Raw genomic sequence first — 19,528 nt, 5'->3', positions numbered from 1 at the left:
ATATTTTGAGTATGTAATCTCAGAGGATTCAATAAATGACGTTTAGGACTATTTCCAAAGTATAGACAGATGCTATTTAATTAAATACTGTTTCGCCAAACACCAATTACTGTAATTGGGATTATTCTTACTTTCCTGCACTATAAAGAGTCTTTGAAAAGTGCTTCTTTTAGTCCCTCTCTCTCTTCCTGTAACTACTTTTAAGCTATTTTTTCCATGCTCCTAAAGCACCGTCACTTTTCTCTCCTTTTTCTTTGTTTTTTCACTCTTCTCAGGGTGAGTCATTGGTTCAATTTAATGCCGTATAACATTCTCATGCATACACATCACACTCAGAAAGCATATCTGAGCACAGGCATTAGACAGGATAACAAGAAGCAAGAAGTGTTTGCCATTTCAAATCCAAACCAAGTGGAAATAATTGGACAAGGTAGCTGAAATAATATTTTCTTAACTCATTGGCTGCCATAGACGGTACGAGATGTCAAATTTATTTGAACTATGGGTTTGGCAGCGAATGAACTAATGTCCAGTAAACAATTGGACTTTACGTAGTTATAAACTCATTTGTATTCATTCGAAGCTGAATTATGAATAATTTGATTGGATTCTAGCATTGTGAAAGGGTTAAGAATTTGGATTTATTTGTATTGTTACTACAATATTTAGTTTAGTTTAGTGAACTTCTTTTTGAACAAGGACTATAGAGAAAAATAGATGTATTTTTAGTATTATTATATGACAACACTCCTGTGAAACAGTAATGCTCAGCCACGTGACAGCCATGTCCCCAAAATAGCCCCCTTTGTCAAAATGGTTTCTTCTGTATCCTTCGAGGTCAAAAAGCTTGCAGCACTCTCCCATCCAACAAGCCACCTCACACACTGTGACTATTTGGTAGTGCAGTAGTGAAAGACAAATGTTGGATTTATTTTTCTATAGTTCTATTTTTATGATCCATGAGTCACAGCTACAGCTTGAGGTTTAACATATTTGCACTGTCTGCCCATCTCTGTGCCAGTGAATAAAGTGCGTAGTTTGTCTTGAGAAAATGTCCCTTAAGAGTTGAGGATGAACGAGGCTTTCATAAACAGTAAAATCCAAAAGTAGCTTTGCTCATCCAGTGTTGCAAATGTGGTCCAGTATTATTTAGCATCTGTACAAGATTAGTGGGGGGTTAAAAGTTCAAAATTTGAGTGCTATTCAATATGGAGGAAAAAAAATCTATCACAATTTGGCAGATTTTATTTCACGATGTTTTCATGCATGATATAATGCATTTTATTTATAGGGTGAAAAAACAAAAACAATAATAGAACAATTATGTTAGCCAGCCTCATATCCTTACTATTTATTTTTTATTTTAAGTAAACTCACCGGCCATAGGTGTGAGTTAAAATTGAGGTGTTCTGTTATTTTTTTTAAAGAAAACTAATAAATGACCATGCATGCATACACCTGCAACACAGAATACACGCAGGAACCCCATTAGTTTCACTGCAATGTTTTCTCCTCGGAGGAAAATCAATGTTAATTGACTGTAGCTGTGTTCTAAACAAGACACATCTCTGCATGAAAAAGATAAATGTCTTAGGATGTCTCCCCGTGGGATTGCTTTTATTCTCTGCAGTTGAATTCCTCCTTTGGCTTTGTACCAGACGGATAAACCCTACAGACGCGAAACCTCTTGAGTGTGTTATATGTCTTCTCAGTGTATAACCCTCTGAGGAAATTACTGTAGAGGTGAGTGTCCCAGGTCTCCATGATTTGTCATCATCGGCCATACATTCTCGGTTCTGAAGAATAGTCTAACCTTTGTGAAACCTTTATTAGCATAAAGAAGACAAAGGAGACAGTGGAGAAGATTCACCCATTCTGATTTAAAGCACTGAATCCTTTTCCTTAGGCTCTCAAAAAGAATCCAAATATTAGCAATGTCTGAATACTCCCATATGATAATTCAACATGCTATAATCTACTCCTCCTATAAGTATTAGAATTTATTCGACTGAACATCTGATTAGTACTTTCAAAGTGAAGGGTAAGCAGTGTGCTGTGGGCAGTCATGTATGTGAAATGAAAGATGACACATTCGAACCATTGTGCTGATCAGGCAAATCAGCATTTTTTCTCTTTTAGCTTTTTCAAATGGACCCTCAACCCTCTGCTGCCATGGAAACCATTGAACTGTGTCACCTGCGTGTGTGTGCCTGCTTGCTGTCGTGCAGCAGTGTTTTTCAAAGAGTAAGCAGTATGTTAAAAAAAATACACATTTATCTTGCTCAATGCAGTAAATAACCGTTCATTCTACCATTTTGATTGTACTGATCTTTTTATAGCATTACAATTCTCTCTTTAACTAATGAACTGTAATGCATCCTTTGATTTTTCTGAGCGTGGTTCTCAGAGAAAAAAAGAAGACCCCCCTAGATAAGACACTCCTGGTCTAGATTCTTGGACTCCAGCACGGTTGCTTATATTTCAAATCAGAATAACTTGGTCTGCAGGACCTCGGACAGGCCGTCAGATAGTTATTTTGGGTAAAGGTCAGCCACTAAGATAACACAATTTAATTGAAATAACAAAGCTATTAACATTTTGTTGTATGTATGTGTGGATTTTGCAACAGTAAATATCCCTGTAGATTGGTGGTGAACATTAGAATATTAGTGTAAGACTGGTTTTAATTACTTTTGTTTCTCTAAAATTACTTGTTTTAGCACATTTAATTTTTGCAAAGGTTAAAAAACCTGAAAATGAAACATTGTGAATGCCTAGCATTTTTTTACGACTAATGACCAGCCCTTTGTAGACATTTTGAAGAGTCACTTCCCCTAGAGTTACAAAAACAAGTTAAACAATTCAAGGATACACTGCATCAACTACCATAAAAATTAAAGAACATGTCATTCATGTTATAGCAACACATTATATGCAGTAAATGATGTGTTTCGGTAGGAAATCCTACAAACCGTAGCCCTTTGCTCTACTGTGAGATGCCTGTCAACTTGTTTGGCAGCTTGCTCCTCTCTATAGCAGCCAAAAGCACAAGCAGCCGCAAAATGAAGAAAAGCCTGCCAAGACTATGAAATAGCTTAAAATGGAAGGACCCCAAATGCTCTTTTCCCGCTTGGTTTGTTAACTCATTTGCTGCCATTGATAGCAATAGACGTCCAATCCCATTTAAGTGGGAGGATTGGCAAAAAATGCTCGTTCGCTGTCATCCTCCCACTTCAAATGGAATGGGTATCAACTAGTGGCAAACTCATTTAAATTATTCTTATCCGTTATTCAGCATTTTCTGGAAATGTTACGAAAGAGTATATGCAACACTCAGAAAACATATATGCGAGAGTGATGTCATGTATAAAGCGGATCAAAATCAAGATCATATCAGGCCATACTGTAAGCAACATGCCATATTGTACGTGTGTGCGTGTGTGCATGTTTATATGTGCTGGGATAAGATTATTACTTGGGCCATCTGTTTGATTCATGTTATATGTACTATGATAAAGACATACTCATATTCGAGGTTTGGTTTCAATGCACTTGCTCATTTGAAGACTGCGGTGCGGTGCATTCTTGACAATTTGTATAGCTAATTTATTGATGAGTCTTATGTGGGTGATACAAGGTAGTACTAGATATTTGAACAAAATGTGTACATTCTTGTCCTGGTCAGTTGAAATAGAGGTCATGTGGTTTCTCAGATCTGGCTGGGGACATTTATACTTTTGCTGTGATGGTTGTAGTTTCCCTTTACTAAAAATGTTTATGTTTTAAATGTAACCATCCTTGTCGTCCTGCAAAATTGACTCGATTTGGAGGATATTGCTCTGGTTTTGCTCCAAAACAAACAACTAATATACTCTGATATATGCTCGCCTCCCATCGACTTTACCGTCAGAGCCACATAGACTTGACTAAGTAGCAACAGTATCTCAGTGGGACAGAGCTTTTGTGAAAGGTCAAAAAAAAAGTTAGTGTGGGGGGAAAGCTCCCATAATGATTCTATAATTTTTGACTAAATAATTGAAAATATATTACACCGTGACATAACAATATTGAGGGTGGTATAAAATTAACCATATTTAATGGGACATAATTTGCATATCACACAGCACTAATCATAACTATAAATTAAAATTAAAAACCAAACCAGTAACTTAAGAAAATGATGTTCGTTTTGTGCCTCCTGTATAATAAGTCCCCAGGCCAGTGCAGATCATGATCTGATTTCTTGTTGCCTCCCTGATTAAATGCCACTATTACCATGTAACCTTTAGCTTGGAACTAGCACACGCTCACATAAACATTCAGTCAACAAGTTTTTAGTGTGTAGTTTTCTCCATCTGCATCACAATGTAGTTTCTGCTGTCACTCATACCTCACAGATGGATACATGCAAGATGGAAAAACAGAGTTCCCATTCTTGTATCTTATGTTTACACACTGCATTGCCTACTTGAATTTGTCCCAGCTTTCTGTGTGGCATTATTCATTTTTTTTCTCTCTCTACTATTGATCTCTTGGTAATTCTTCTTTTTCGACTGCTTACTGAGGTTCTGTGAGACTGAAATAGATAGGTTTCTTGAACGTTGTCTTCAGAGTAGAGAGAAAGAGCAAGGTCAATTTACCAGTCTGGTATATGAGTAAGGTTGTTATTTGGGTGATAAGAGTCATTGATCAAACATATAGTATTGATCAGGTGTAGCTGCAGTATATGTGCTGGATTATGCTCTTATTGAGGGAGAACCTATGCCAATATGAGAGGTCTTTAAAAAAATAGGTGTCCAATTCCTTGTTGTGAATGAGTAAAGTTATCAGCTAAGCTTGTTTTTAAAAAAAACAGACTACAAAAAGAAGGAATTCTGTGTCATTACAGTCAATGAAATTTCCCACTGCTTGCAATTCTATGCATTAAAAAAAAACACTATTGCTGACAATTCCCCAAGCTCAGTATGGTTTTATATTGCTTTGAGATGACCCATTTGGAAAAATGCAGCCATATACATTTTTTATATGTATTTTTTTCTTTTTAAGTGTTCTTTACACCAGTGGCAAGAAGAGTAGTATTAACCCTGAACCCTTTCACTGAGCAGTTTTACAACTAATTGTGTCCTCAGGCTTCAGACACTTAAGGGAATTGTTAATATCCGACGAGAGTGGTGGGAAACCTAAACTGTTCAGCTGTTCGGGGTCTTTTCTCCCTTGTTTGTCATTACTCTTTGCTGATATATTTTTTTCTCGTTAATTCAAGTCTTTCAAGGGCTGTTGCAGTTAGTAGAAATAGTTTAACTATTGGCGATTGTCCTGATTTAAAAGAAATTCTTTTGTTTCCACAAATTGAGTCCATTCCATCTTTTTCTCTTCTTGTCTTCTCTTTGTTTTGCACTTTTTTTTTCTTTTTGGATTCACAAATGGTTGACGTGTTGGGTAATAACACCCACATACTTGTAAGTACTTGTGGCAGAAAATAAATGCAACCACATGCTGCTGCTCGTGAATTTGTGTGTCGACACGTTTGTGTGTGTTGCAATTGCATGTGTACCAATCTTTCTAAAACTTTTAAACGCCCGCAAAAAAAATAAAATGTAACCTTTGAAATATAAATCCTATTGTGCATATAACTTTGGCCTGGCGTAATGTGTACATGCCATGACGTTTTTTCGCCTCAGTGTCATCTTAAGCTCTTCAGCTAAGAGAATAAAAATCACATACATGATATTAAAGACAGTTTACCGTACATTAAAGGATCAACCTCCACAACACTATATGATAGTACTTTGTTGAAGGATAGACAGAACGTATTTACCTCAATATACATTTAAAAGCCTGCCTATGTATGTGTATGTGTGTGCTTGTGTATCAGTAGAAAATAGTGTTTATTGACTACTTTATTTCTGGGGGTTTGGATGCATATTGTAAATAATTGTCCACACAACCAAATGTCTCGCACCATACCTGTTGTGTAATTAAGCTCATGTTAAGTCAAAATTCGATTCACTGTGATGGATATTGAATTAGAGCATAATATCACAACTCACATTTGATCACATTTCTGCTGTCTCAAGGTCATTCTGATCATTAATATCTTTTTAACGGCTGAAATGTTTTAAACAACCTCATTTTATCCACTAATTGACTGTCTTTGCTTTAGCCTAAAAGGTACCCACCCTGTTTTTTTAATAGAGATAAAAATAAGAATTATACCAGGGAAATTGCTTTCTTGAAGGACACAGAGTCATCGCTAATGTTACAAAAATATATTATTAATAAGTTGGTCTTATAAAATGTCAGCATTGGAGACTCTAATTTGTCCAAGGTGACTTCTGGAAACTGCCCCCAAAAACTCAATTCCTCAAGGACAGGTCTTTGTGTTCTTACAAAAAAAAAAAAAAAAAAAAAACTTCTAAAATAATTTTTGCTTGCTCATTTCATTAAACTCATTGGCGACCATTGACAGCACTAGATGGCCAAAACATTTTAGCTATGAATATTCAATTGCTGCCAACCCTCTAATCAAATTGGATTGGACATCTGATTGGGACGTCCCTACTTATTATAGTGTACACTGTGTTTCCCTTAATATTTTATCCCTTTGCATAAGAGTGTAGCCTTTTCAAAGTAAGCTTTTGAGCTTCAGTTATTGCTCCGTGTCTGTCTGTAGTAGGAACCAATTCAGCGAAAGACTGACATAATGTAAACAGTTTATTAGACTAAGTACAAATCCTCATAAACATTCCATTCATTATTTTTGATATTTTGATTTTGTATTTGTGTGAGCGTGTGTTGCCACAGTATGCTTATTGATGATGGAGTTTACAACATCTGTCATCGGCAGGAAGGATGTTCTTTTCCTCCAGTGCTCCTAAAACACTGAGGTTTTCCATTACGCTTTTAACGATGTATAGGATTTACCGTTTCTTCTCTCCTTATGTTTGCATCTGTATCAGTGCCACACAGCTATTATGTAATGCTAGCAGTATTATGCAAGGGGGATGGGCTGACTGTTGTTCTGCCCCTGAAGTGACAAGCCGTCCGTCTCTGCTTGGGTCAATCCACGTTGATCTCGCGAAGCTCAGGGATTTGGCAGCTGACTTCAACTCACACGCTAGATCTCTTCATCAGTTCACACACAGGCTGCAACTTTGGTTTGATCATTCATTCTTGAAATCATTGTTGACAATACCCCTAAGTCATCAAAATCTAGACAGCACGAGTATTATCACAGTGACTTCTTAAAAAAAAAAAACTAAATCGCCTCTTAAAACGCAGTCAAGGAGAATATGTCCGAGCTGTTCATCTACTGTCAGCCAGCCGGAACAGTAAGTCACAGTGGTAGAAATATAAACTACCTACCTGACTTTGAAATCCGGCTGACCATAAGCTTTATCAAAGAGGAAATGCTTGAGGGTCAGCCCTATAGACCAGAACTCAAAAATAGTTTCATGGGAGAGAGCACTGATAACAGAGGGTTGTCCATTATATTTTTCACAGAATCTGGGAACTACAGATAATTCTCAAAATCTGAAGTGTTCTTCTCTGTTACTTCGATAAGGCCGACCATACTCAAGAATAGTATAAATTATTTCATTGTCACCATTGGAGGTCTTTTAATTTTGAACTAAGAACAAACGGCTTCTAAATGGCAAAAAGTACCCCATAATCTCCAGGAAGTGACCCAAAATCAACAAAAGGTAACCTAAAACAAACGGAAAGTGATCCTTAATAAATAACAGGAAGCAGGAAGCGACCAAAGAAAAGGGAGGCATCCTGGAAATATATTGACAGAGATAGACATCCAATTCATTTGGACTAGGAGAGGAGGATGAAAATTAAGTAGAAATCAACTTAATACCGACCAATTCATTTGAAATTCTATATCTGAGACAATACTGCATCTTTAAAGGACCCTTTGTATGTTGTATCTGTATCACATGTACTGTATCACAATATAGTCTACATACAGAAGTAGGATTTTACAAAATTCCCGACATACTACTTTTTTTACTGGATTGTTAATGAGATTGGCCTACGACAAGAAAGTTACGTCATTGCTGGGCTGTTTAAATATCTCTCACCATAATCCTAAATCATGTCAGATGCTTATATCTGTCTAAATCTTTTTGATTGTACATTTTTATGTTTTAATCCGAACTGGTGAGGCAAACTGCATTTTTGTTGTTGATGGTAGTTGTTTACATTAAAGAAGGGTATTTTTTTAAGAAATTATTTTAAAAAGATATGCAATATAATTCCAAGATCTGCCTTTCTTTCAGATTCTACTTTCAATTATTGTTAAGAAATTGCTTAAATAATACTACCCAGCAGTCATATTTTTTTGAAATTCCTGCTAATTTAACATTCGTATTACCACCAGCCCCAAACCACTTTCTTGTGGAAATTCTGCATATGTGCTGTACAAAATAACCTCCCAATTGTCATGTGCAATTTGCGGTATAAATATTTTAGCAGCTTTTTCATATGACATCCTTTATTTATTTGTAACTTCCCATATCTGCTCCTCTCGTCTTGTTCTCTCCTCTTTGCTGATTACATGCCCAATAAAAAAATAAAAGGGTTTTCTAGACATGCTGCAGGTGCCCCCGCCTGACTCACGAGCTCTTGGCTATGTTGAGAGAGAGAGAGAGAATGTCACTGCACATTGGGTTGCTATCATGTTAAATAAGCACATAAACACACACCAAATACACACTAACAGACACTAACATACAATAAGTTAAGCAGACACACAGTGGAGCAAGCCAAGCAAATCCCAAATACACACAGCCAAGTACACAGGTTGGGTCATGCTGGGTTAGAGTTATTTTTAACCTACTGGCTTGTATGCACACTTCTATGACATGGGAAATGTGCATGGAGAAGATGTGGCATATTCTGTCTTGATTGTGACCAAATTGAAATGATAGGTACAATATACAGGATTTCCATCATATTGTGAGAGAAAAAAATCCTCCGTTATCCCGCAATGCAATATATTTTTAAATATTAAACAACAGGGAGGCCTGGCTAGAAAATGAATATTAAACAACAATTATGACATGCTTTCAATGTGGGCAATGGTCGACAAAGAGCTCTAGGAACATTTGCATACATAATGCATTTAATTACTCACTGAAAACAGTGCAAACAACTGAAGGGGAAGTCATGTTCCAGATAAAAATATCACATTTGCTTTCCTTTAGTGGATGTTGATAAGCACTTGTTAATTCATTTATTTGTTTAGTAGTGGGATTCTAATGAGATGTTTTGTCTGACTTGATGGCTATCCTTTCACAATATCTGCCTTTCCATGCCCTATTGTTTCATTCTTTTGTATTTAATCTGCAGCTATCCATGAGTTCCCCAGAGATTACTTCACGAACCAGGAACGAATCGATGGAGCTGTTGGACTGCATGTCCTATGTGTGAGTATTTTTTTAACACTAATACCACTGCGTGCAGTAATTTAGTGTTCTCCCCCTCTTATCCAATGTACCAAGTAAAGGGGATGATATTTGTTCCTAGAGAATATATATTGATAACTCGTCTACTGCTATTGGTGGCAATAGACACCCAATGGTTCTAATTCAGGTCAAAATGAACTGGACAAAGTTGAAATATGATAATAATAATATATATACATTGAAATATTTTAAAAGTTTCAAAGACAGTTCTATTTCCCATGGCCTTGTCTTAATTAACATATGAAAATGTATTTTTTAACAGAGTGCTCATGTCTCTTGAGTATGTAGTTGCATAACGAAGCTATGAATATGTACATGCATGATGTGCCTCGTAAAAGGGAATATTTAAAGCAAATGCGTTAAAACAAGAGTTTTATTTCTCTCAACTCGAGAGAAGAGAATGTCAATTGTATTTCGGCATGACGAAATCAAAAACAATGAGCTGCTTGCACAGTTTGTGTGCCGAGGCGAGAAGCTTACTGTGGGCTTACTGTATGTATGATACCAGGACAGGCTCACTGGCTGTTTAAGATTCAAATCAGCATAAAACACAATACCACATCTGTTAGGAGCAAGGCAGGTGCAGGCATGGTTGCTGCCACCCAGTTCAGTACATGTCGCCGCTTCTCTCTGTTGTTTTCCAAAAATGCAAAACAGAAGCTTGCAGCACCCAATTTTGGAAGGAAACAGAAAGGATACTTTGGTTTTGAACTAATTGTTCAAAAAGGTCACATGCGAACTGCAGAATAAAAAAATACTATTGTCTCATTGGTGTAAAATGGTTTTGTTAATCCAGATTGTTGCTAAAACACACATCAGATTTACTTAGGGATTTACTTATGTTCAGTGCGTCTGTCTGATTGTGTTTTAGATAAATTAAGTATAAAGAAAGGTATTATTATAAAACTTTCAGGTTAATTTTTTAATATAAAACGACTGTAATTAAATATCAGGGGTAATGAGGTCGGAGGTCACAGTTATGTAAACTAACAAGTGGATAATACCTTTTTCTCTAGACAATCTATATGTTCTACGCCTTGGCCCTTGTGTGTGATGATTACTTTGTCCCCTCACTGGACAAGATATGCGAGGTAATTGACTGGCATTTATTCTTATATTTAATGATATTCTGAATGTTGTTTTGTAAGACTGCATTGTTTTTGTCTTACTAGCGTCTTCAACTTAGCGAGGATGTTGCAGGGGCAACCTTTATGGCTGCAGGAAGTTCAGCACCTGAATTGTTCACTTCAGTCATAGGTGAGAAATGCATACATTATTACATGCACTAGTGATTAAATTCGTATTACTGCACCTGTTAATGCATTGACTGCCATTGCAAACAATAAACATCCAATCCAATTGAAATGGTAGGTTAGCAGCAAATGAATAAATGTTCATTCTCAACTAGGTTCCCACATCAATTGGATTGGACATCCAGTAGTGCTGATTGGACATCTATCATACAGTTAACCAGTAATTCAGAATGCCAATTCAAACTCAGTCAAACACATGCAATGCCGATTTGAAAAAAATCATGTAACATTGAAATTAGTCTGGCATCTCGATCAACTCATTTTTAACGTCCAGTAAACACAGCTTGTATGTCTGCCTCGCAGGCGTATTCATTACTAAAGGGGATGTTGGTGTTGGCACTATTGTGGGCTCAGCTGTCTTCAATATCCTCTGCATTATTGGAGTATGTGGCTTATTTTCTGTGCAGGTAAAGTATATTATTAACAGTAAAATATTTAAATATTACGCATTGTTGGTTTATTCACGTGAAATATAATGTCCCAAACCCTCCAAGTATCCCCTTATCTTGCATTGAGGAAACTGTCGTAGGATAAAAACAATAAGTTTGATTTAAATCCAAAGGATCATTTCTTTCATTGAGACCACTCATTCATAGGACAATTAAGTCTGCTTTAAGGCATCACATTTATCTTTTTAACAGCACTCTGAGGACGTTTCAAGATCAGGACATTGGGTTTTAGAGAGAATACCACAAGGAGAATAGAAAGGTTGTCGTCCAATTTCAGAATCTTGTAAGAATAGCATGTTACTGTCACCAAAATGATAATGGAGCTCTATAATGTCAAGGAGAAGTGGTCTGGATGAAAGACAAAAACATCTCGTAAAGACATGCCCATCAAAATAATGTAGAAATATGTTTTTAAAATCAAAGTGCAGATTAGAATCACTTTTTTTGTATAATTAGTGCACACTAAATTTTACATGAAGAAAGTGCTCTCGGGCCCCTTTCCTGTTACAAAACAGCAAATCCTGGCTGTCCCTTACTCCCTCTTTAATCCCAAAAGCAACTGAAAAACATACTTGAAAGAATGTTTTTCTTATTTAGATTATATGTTACGCAAGAGTGACACAGGGTGGCGTTCTACTTGTTAGTAGTGTTGTGTCATTAACTCAACTGAACTAGTATTGATGATAAAAAGGTTTATCATTATTTAAATAAGAAATACACCACTATTTTAGCTGAAAATATTACATTAATTCTAATAAATAAGATGATAAATAATCTGACTTTTTTCCTCTCTCAGACCATCCATCTAACCTGTTGGCCTCTTCTCCGAGACTCCACTTACTATACCCTTTCAATTTCAGCACTGATTGCGGTAATTTCTTACTTTTGACTACAAATTAGATTTATAATTGGTAAATATAAAAGCCTTGTGTACATGATGTGCTTTTGTGGGCCACCAAAATCATGTGGTCAGCCAGATCTGACCCTCAGGCCATTAGTTTGACACGTGTCGAAAATAAATAACATTTTAGGAATAGTAGAATACAATACATGCATGATACAATTATGTATTGCATTTTTAATTATAAACTGTGAATGCAGTATTTCCAATGAACTAATAGTATATCTGTCCTATTCCTTCTTTTTTATAGTTCATATATGATGAAAAGGTTGTTTGGTAAGTGTTGCTTATTATTATTGTTCATTAAAATCCAGCACAGGACTTGCATTTATCTTAAAGGTTAAACTTAATCTTTACCATGCTTTTCAGGTGGGAAGCGCTGATATTGATTCTTATGTATTTCGTCTATATTTTGATCATGAAGTAAGTTTGCTCATGAAATCCACACAGACCAATTTTCCTGAAGGTACTCTAAATATTGGATTTGTGTTCCAGACTCAACTCCCATGTGGTTCGATTTCTGGAGAGGAGGAAGAAGAACGCATCCAGTTTGAGGAATGGAGCCGCTAATAATGGCGAGCTAGATGATGGCTCTGATGCCACTGCTGTCCTGTTGAAAAAAGGTATACGTACAGGATTGTGTAAAAGTAGTAGGTCTTGAGTTATATTCTTCATCTTACTCAATATATAGTTTTTGTATTAGACGTATTTCAAGTCGTGTTGCAACGATACCGATACTAGTATTGATGATAGAGATCCAAAGTGGACACCTTCCAATTGTGTTTAACAGTAGTAGAAGCCATAAGGAAGGTGTACTAATAACAGAGAATGTTGGCACTATTATAATACTTGTCTTCTATTCCTGCATAAAGCAAACCGCCACAGGAAGACATCAGTGCTGATGGTTGACGAGCTGCTGTCAGCATACCCCCACCAGCTGTCCTTTTCAGAGGCCGGCATGAGAATCATGATCACCAGCCATTTCTCCCCCAGAACCCGCCTCACTATGGCCTCACGGATGCTTATCACTGAGGTGCAGAGCCATATTCGCATATCGGTGCAGATTAATCGCTTTGGTTATGAAAAGTTTCATCGTTCAAGTCATATGCATCCTACAGAGGCAACGTCTGATCAACACACGGAATCTGACCAACGGCGACTCAGAGGGGCCCGTGAAAGCGTCAAACAAGCATAGCATCGAAAATGGGATGTCCGCGGCAGAACGGGGCGTCAACTTGCGGCGTGAGGATCACGTGGCGGGCAACGAGACAGAGAATGAAGATAATGAGAATAATGAGAATGATGAGGATGAAGAAGAGGAGGATGGAGAAGGGCCATTTGTGCCATTCCAGTGTCCAGGTAAATGAATTGATCACTTTGAATTAACTTTCTTCTCAAATCAGATGGCTCATGTAATCACCAAAAAAGAACAAAATAACTTGAAACTGTGCTATTTTGGACTCTTTGCCAAGAGGTATATTTTCAGTGCACTTGCATTTGCTTTCTAATATGCTTCAAATATGTGCATTGCAGCTGGTGTCTGCAATAAAGTGAAGTGGCTGTTAGCCTGGCCTCTTTGCCTGCTGCTTTACTTCACCGTCCCCAACTGCTCCACACCTCGATGGGAGAATTGGTTTATGCTGTCTTTCGTCAGTTCAACCCTTTGGATCGCTGCCTTCTCTTACATCATGGTTTGGATGGTGAGAGCTTCTTTCAAAGTCATACTCAGACAGACTTATTTATAGGGAGAGTCCAGGATGTTTATTTGTCGATAGAAGATAAATATTAAACATTCTGACAAACTAATTGATTGAGGATTCTTTGTGTGTGTGTTTATGCACCACAAAATGTCGATATATTTAGTCAAACTCTATGTACATATAGGATAAGTTGTCCTGAAAGAAAAGAGACCCAATCAGGCTATTCTACTCAGATCTTTCTTTTCAATTTAAAGGAAACATTGAGCTTTATTTTTAAATTCTGCTTTAGTTTTCTGTATTCCTGCATAGGTCATATCGGCAGGTACACATAGATTCCCACTCCAAGTTGCGAAGGAATATTCTAGCTATTATCTTGCAAAACATGTAAAGGTTAAACTGCAATATCCCCTCCAAAAATCCTTTGTCTCGCAGGTAACAGTGATTGGCTTCACTCTTGGTATTCCTGACGTCATCATGGGCATCACCTTCCTAGCCGCTGGGACCAGCGTCCCTGATTGCATGGCTAGCCTCATTGTGGCAAGACAAGGTAGTCAATCACAAACAAATGTCACCTTCCTTTCTGTTCCCTTTTAGTGGGTGGTGGTGACGGGGAGACATCTCAATAGGGATCCTTCCACAATCCTTTGGTCTTTGCTTTTCAAGCTCCTGTCATCAAATATTTAAACATTTCTGGGTTTCTGGGCTTGTGGAGAGGTACGCCCTCGCCTCCACTCTGATGCTTTGTGTACTCGTCACGTCACCATCTCTCTGGGACATCAATCGGACATAAGACAACACTGAGATAACCTTTCGAACCCCCCAACCGAGCTGTTCGCGTCGTCTCTGTAACCCAGTTTTGTCTACGAGCTTTTTTCTTTCACGGTGCAACTTTGTTCCTGTGCTTGTGCGCAGGAATGGGAGATATGGCGGTATCCAATTCCATCGGTAGTAATGTGTTTGACATCTTGGTAGGCCTCGGCCTTCCCTGGGCCCTGAAGACACTGGCTATTAACTACGGTTCTGACGTGAGTAGCGAACAAAGATAAATGTGGAGTTCAACAATACAATAGTAATTTGTCGCTGCAAGTCTAGCGGGCTGGGTTCGATCGCCGCTTGGAGAAACCTATGATTTTTATTTAAACTGAAGTCCAGTTGACCTAAAATTTTGAGTTTCATCCCTTAAATTGGTTCCACGTTCACGCGGTATGATGAAATGACAAACTGGCAAAATGAACAAAAGCAATTAAATACACAAAAAGGTTTTATGTGAAACAACAACAGATGATCCATGTGATTATTTCTTAACAAAAAAGTGTTTGTTTATTCATATATAGCATAGATTGTTGATAACTGGAAGACAAATGTAAGCTTTTACAGCTTTTATTCTTCTGGCCATAATTTGAATGCATTATTTTCTTGCAGATCAAATTATACAGCAAAGGGCTGATTTTTTCGGTCGGCCTTCTGTTGGCGTCTGTGTTTCTGACGGTGAGTGTGCATCTGAGCATCTCATTACTTCCATTATAGGCAGCATGTTTTCTCAAGCAGGCAACAACAACACTCAAATAGCTTGTTGCACTTGGTTTGATTGGAGGCTTAATAAGCCACTCTGCTATAAACCGTTTCATGACAAGGCGCGTTGCCATAGATTGGACCAATTTTGAGGGAGTGCCGGAACATTCTCTTCAAGTGTTTTTTCTTGAATTGAATGTTTAACCAATCACGACACATCTCCAAAGCTATTTTACTTGGGTTTATCAGGACACACAACCACAGGACCTCAAAATCCAAATCATTTAGACAACCACATGTAGAGTTTCTTTTTTTAACTGTTCTTCAATAATAGAAACCTTTGTTAACTTGTATTGTCTTTGACTAACTTAGTTTTTGAGTCCTATTAGTAATTAATTTGTTTTCAGTTCTGCCTGTCGTCACGAGGTTCGCGGGGGTGTGAGATACCATCCAAACTAACAATATGCAGTAGGCAGGGTACAACCTGAACCTCTTCGTTAATCATCTTAAAGCCTGGCTGTTAGACGAACAAAATTGCGATCACGATGCTGTCTAAAATTGTGCTACGTGTGCATATGTGTTTGTATAGTGTGTGTTATTGTTTATCTTGTACCTGCACAAGGAACTAAAGATGGAGCCGGCGGCTATAATCTTACATATTTACATATATTTGTTCATTAACATGAATATAAATCTTCTCATTAATATATGATGTCCCTTATCAAATAAATCAATCAATCTATCAATTAGTATTCAGCCAAAGGCAATTTTCGCTCAAAAGATGATGATGAAAACCCCTTTTAATGTAACAGACGTGCACAATTTCATCTAAATAATCCGCTGAAAGCCTTCCCAGTCAAAAAGTCTTGGAAATGTAGTACCGTTACAGCAGCCAGTGTTCTAAATAGGCTTCAGGTCTCTGCTTAATAATAACAAATTCACTTGTCTTTGTCTTCAGGTTATTGGAGTTCACCTGAACAAGTGGACGTTAGATAAACGCCTCGGTGTGGCCTGTCTCCTCCTCTACTCTGTCTTTCTGTGTTTCTCTTGCCTCATAGAGTACAACATCTTCACTTTCGTCAACCTGCCCACGTGTAGGGATGACTGACGCGCACACGTCATAAAAAAATGCGTCATTTCAATTTCATTTGACTTAGATGACAGGATACAACACTCGAAATTTGAAATTATGTTAATTTTTGCCAAGATTTATGGGCAGTCATTGTCCACCTTCCCGGATTCTCGAGTGGAAAATCACGCATTTATTTATTTATGTTGTCATTTTATTTATCAGAAAATGACTGTCCACACGAAATGCATCAAGGATGACAGGCGTGGCAAGTTTCTGATGAATTAATATTTTAAGTGCAAGGCTGGATTTCACATTTGGAAATCAGCTCGGAAGGACTCAGTTTGCCCTGCAGACGGGATAATATTTCAGCCGTCAGTTATCTGATCATACATCCTGGATTATGTTGCGTTATTACAGATCCAGGATCTGATGGGATACATTGTCTACAGTACATAGCCAAAAAACACACCAGGGCATTATTATCCAGTCATGTTTTCTAAAACGTGTCACAGCAGCAGAAGTGTCTACTGTACGTTTTTGTATTTAAAAATGATTGAATTAGCTTTATGGAGAGCTTTTGGTTCCCTTGTTTTTTGTAAATAGTTTTCTGTAAATAGCCCCAGATGGCTCATATATTATTTATTGGTGTCATACGCACATTTCTTCTCGGAGGGTACAGAACCCTCAACAGGTTTATTTATGGTGCCAGGGTCGCTGCAATCTGCTTTTGAGAGAGAAGTTCTTCTTTCCAAATGTCTACTGATAAGCACAGTTCATTTTGATGTTTTTGAACGACTTGATTTAGATGTCAATATTAGGAAACAAAAGAAAAATATATGTATCTGCACTCTTGTGAGATGGACCAGTTTGTATTGTATCACTAGAACACTGCTAGAGTGTTAGTGTTGCACCGATACCATTTCTTGGCTCCCGTTATCAATGCCATGTTTTTTTTTTGAAAATCCATTTTTCTTTTATTAAGAAAAATAATAACTTCAAATAGATTGCACATATACAAGTGTTGATGAAATTGATGAAAGGGTGCATCTTTGCCACAGAAAGAAAGCATTATTTCAGTAATTGTCTGCCATTGACGACGCTAAATGTCCAAGCCATTGCCACGAATATTAACAAATATTAATTCCTCATTTTTGCCAGAGAAAGAAAACTTTCTTTGCTGCAGTGTTTGCAGCTGGTGGCCATTTTGAGTAGAGCAAAGGCATTTGGAAAGTAGATCATGAAGAGTACATTTTGTGCAGTATTGGCACATCATTTTTTTGTTTTAGTACTCTACAATGACGTCATTTTTATTGTTGTATCACTACTGATACTACCATCGGTGCAACACTACTAAAATGAATAGCCTAGTCACATAGAAAATACTGTACTTTACTGCTGTTTTGCTAAATTAAGATGCTGACTAGGTTTTGCAACACTGATGGCATTATATAACAAGCCACTCTTTGCTAGGTTGATGTCCCTTTTAAAGATGTAATATAATATTGTACATCAGGACATTTATCCTCGGTGGAATATTTTTTTGTCTTTTTTAATGCCTAATGTTTAGATTCGTCAAGATTTGGTAGGTTTGTTCTAGATAAATATTTTTACTAGATTTTAGAGCATGTACAAGGTACAATACGTACAAGGTGTCTGAGGCAGATTTCGCACTTATTCCTTGAAACACTTTTACAACTGTTAAAAACGTGTTCACCTGTGTAGTGTATCCTTAAAACTGTTTGTTGGTTGAAATTACATTTTTTTTGTTCTCCTTTGACCTATTTTAATTCATGATGTTGTTGTTTTTTTTAATTGAATTTCAATTTAGGGTTTTTATTTTGGTAGTTCATGCTTTTGTTGTTTACTTTTGGACAGAATCATCTGCGCTTTGACAGGAAAACAGGGTTTCAATCTGTCTAAGATGTGATGCAATAATATTGATCATACAAGCATATTAATAACCTCTTTTAAATATGAAATATGCATTGAAAAGAGAAAATACTCTTTTATACATGACACTTTACTATCAAATGTTGTCGTTTTTGAACTGTTACTATTAGGATCAATTCTAACAAGACTGTTATGGATTGACATCAATTTGTTTTGCAACCTAACAATCAAATTCAAAAAAAAAATACTATTGATATTAATTATAATTTAAAACTCATCCATCCTTAAAAACAATGCATGTTTTGGAAGTCAATTGAGGAAAATTCTAATTAGACTTTTTGGCTTGTGAAAAATATTGATTATTTAAATTGTTTTAATACATTTCAAGCAAGTAAAAAAATATTAAAGCAGAGCGCTGATGATAAACAAAATTCTGGACAATTGGCCACAAAATAGCACACATTTCAGTTGAGGAAATTGATTGAGGAAATTGTTTTAAGTATTATCAGTGTCTTGGATTCTCATATAGAGCAAAATATAATTATATCATGCACTTTATCATTCACTAAGTTGTTGCAGGTGTTTGACATGTTTCTCTTCACGAGATATTACTTAAAACCAAAAGAGTATAGAATATACATGCATTTTAAACTAACCAGAACAATGCTTATGTTTTTGGAAGCAAAATTCTGTCTTATAGATTCTTAAATGTGTAGTATCCATATGGATGATATATTTCAAATGTATTATATGTATATAATAGGTGTAAATGTATATATATTTTTGTCTCAATATGTATATTTGTTGAATATATTTTCATAGAATGTAGATTACCCTTGTACTCCTTTGTTTTGATGTGTGTTGAAGACCTCTGACGCTATTTGTTTACTCGCATGAAGATCCATGTTCAATATAATAAATTATTTATAGTACAACTAAATGTATATTTGGATGGGATTCCACCGACTTCCCCAAACTGGATTTATTTCGGACTGTCGCCGACGTGAGTGGAATTTGAGATAGGAACAAGGAACTTTTTAACTGGATGCTTTACTTTGTGTTTCGATGTTTCAAATGTCATTTTAGAAAACATTTTGCTACCAGAGCATTAATAAATAGATATTTGCTAAAGGGATCTAAACCTGTGTAGCATCATTATTCCTTGATCAAACTATAAATGGACTGTCTTCTTGGGAATCAAAAAAGATCCCAATTTTA

At 36.7% G+C, this 19,528-nt stretch overlaps 1 protein-coding gene across 1 annotated transcript in view; it reads left to right on the top strand.

Moving 5' to 3' along the window:
• The window catches only part of slc24a3 (solute carrier family 24 member 3), a 27,963-nt gene extending 8,518 nt beyond the window's left edge, over nucleotides 1-19,445 (top strand). The window contains exons 3-17 of the mRNA XM_077729537.1: nucleotides 9,358-9,434; nucleotides 10,490-10,564; nucleotides 10,646-10,730; nucleotides 11,090-11,193; nucleotides 12,032-12,106; nucleotides 12,387-12,412; nucleotides 12,506-12,559; nucleotides 12,632-12,759; nucleotides 13,009-13,169; nucleotides 13,255-13,495; nucleotides 13,670-13,836; nucleotides 14,269-14,383; nucleotides 14,749-14,861; nucleotides 15,259-15,324; nucleotides 16,307-19,445. Coding sequence (XP_077585663.1) covers nucleotides 9,358-9,434; nucleotides 10,490-10,564; nucleotides 10,646-10,730; nucleotides 11,090-11,193; nucleotides 12,032-12,106; nucleotides 12,387-12,412; nucleotides 12,506-12,559; nucleotides 12,632-12,759; nucleotides 13,009-13,169; nucleotides 13,255-13,495; nucleotides 13,670-13,836; nucleotides 14,269-14,383; nucleotides 14,749-14,861; nucleotides 15,259-15,324; nucleotides 16,307-16,456 — 1,637 coding nt within the window. The 3' untranslated portion in view covers nucleotides 16,457-19,445. The remainder of the gene's footprint in view (nucleotides 1-9,357; nucleotides 9,435-10,489; nucleotides 10,565-10,645; nucleotides 10,731-11,089; nucleotides 11,194-12,031; nucleotides 12,107-12,386; nucleotides 12,413-12,505; nucleotides 12,560-12,631; nucleotides 12,760-13,008; nucleotides 13,170-13,254; nucleotides 13,496-13,669; nucleotides 13,837-14,268; nucleotides 14,384-14,748; nucleotides 14,862-15,258; nucleotides 15,325-16,306) is intronic.
• Nucleotides 19,446-19,528: the final 83 nt, after the last annotated feature.

This window comes from Stigmatopora nigra, chromosome 12 (genome assembly GCF_051989575.1).
Source record: "Stigmatopora nigra isolate UIUO_SnigA chromosome 12, RoL_Snig_1.1, whole genome shotgun sequence".
NCBI classification, from domain to species: Eukaryota; Metazoa; Chordata; class Actinopteri; order Syngnathiformes; family Syngnathidae; genus Stigmatopora; species Stigmatopora nigra.
This window is presented reverse-complemented; position numbering and strand designations above follow the sequence as displayed.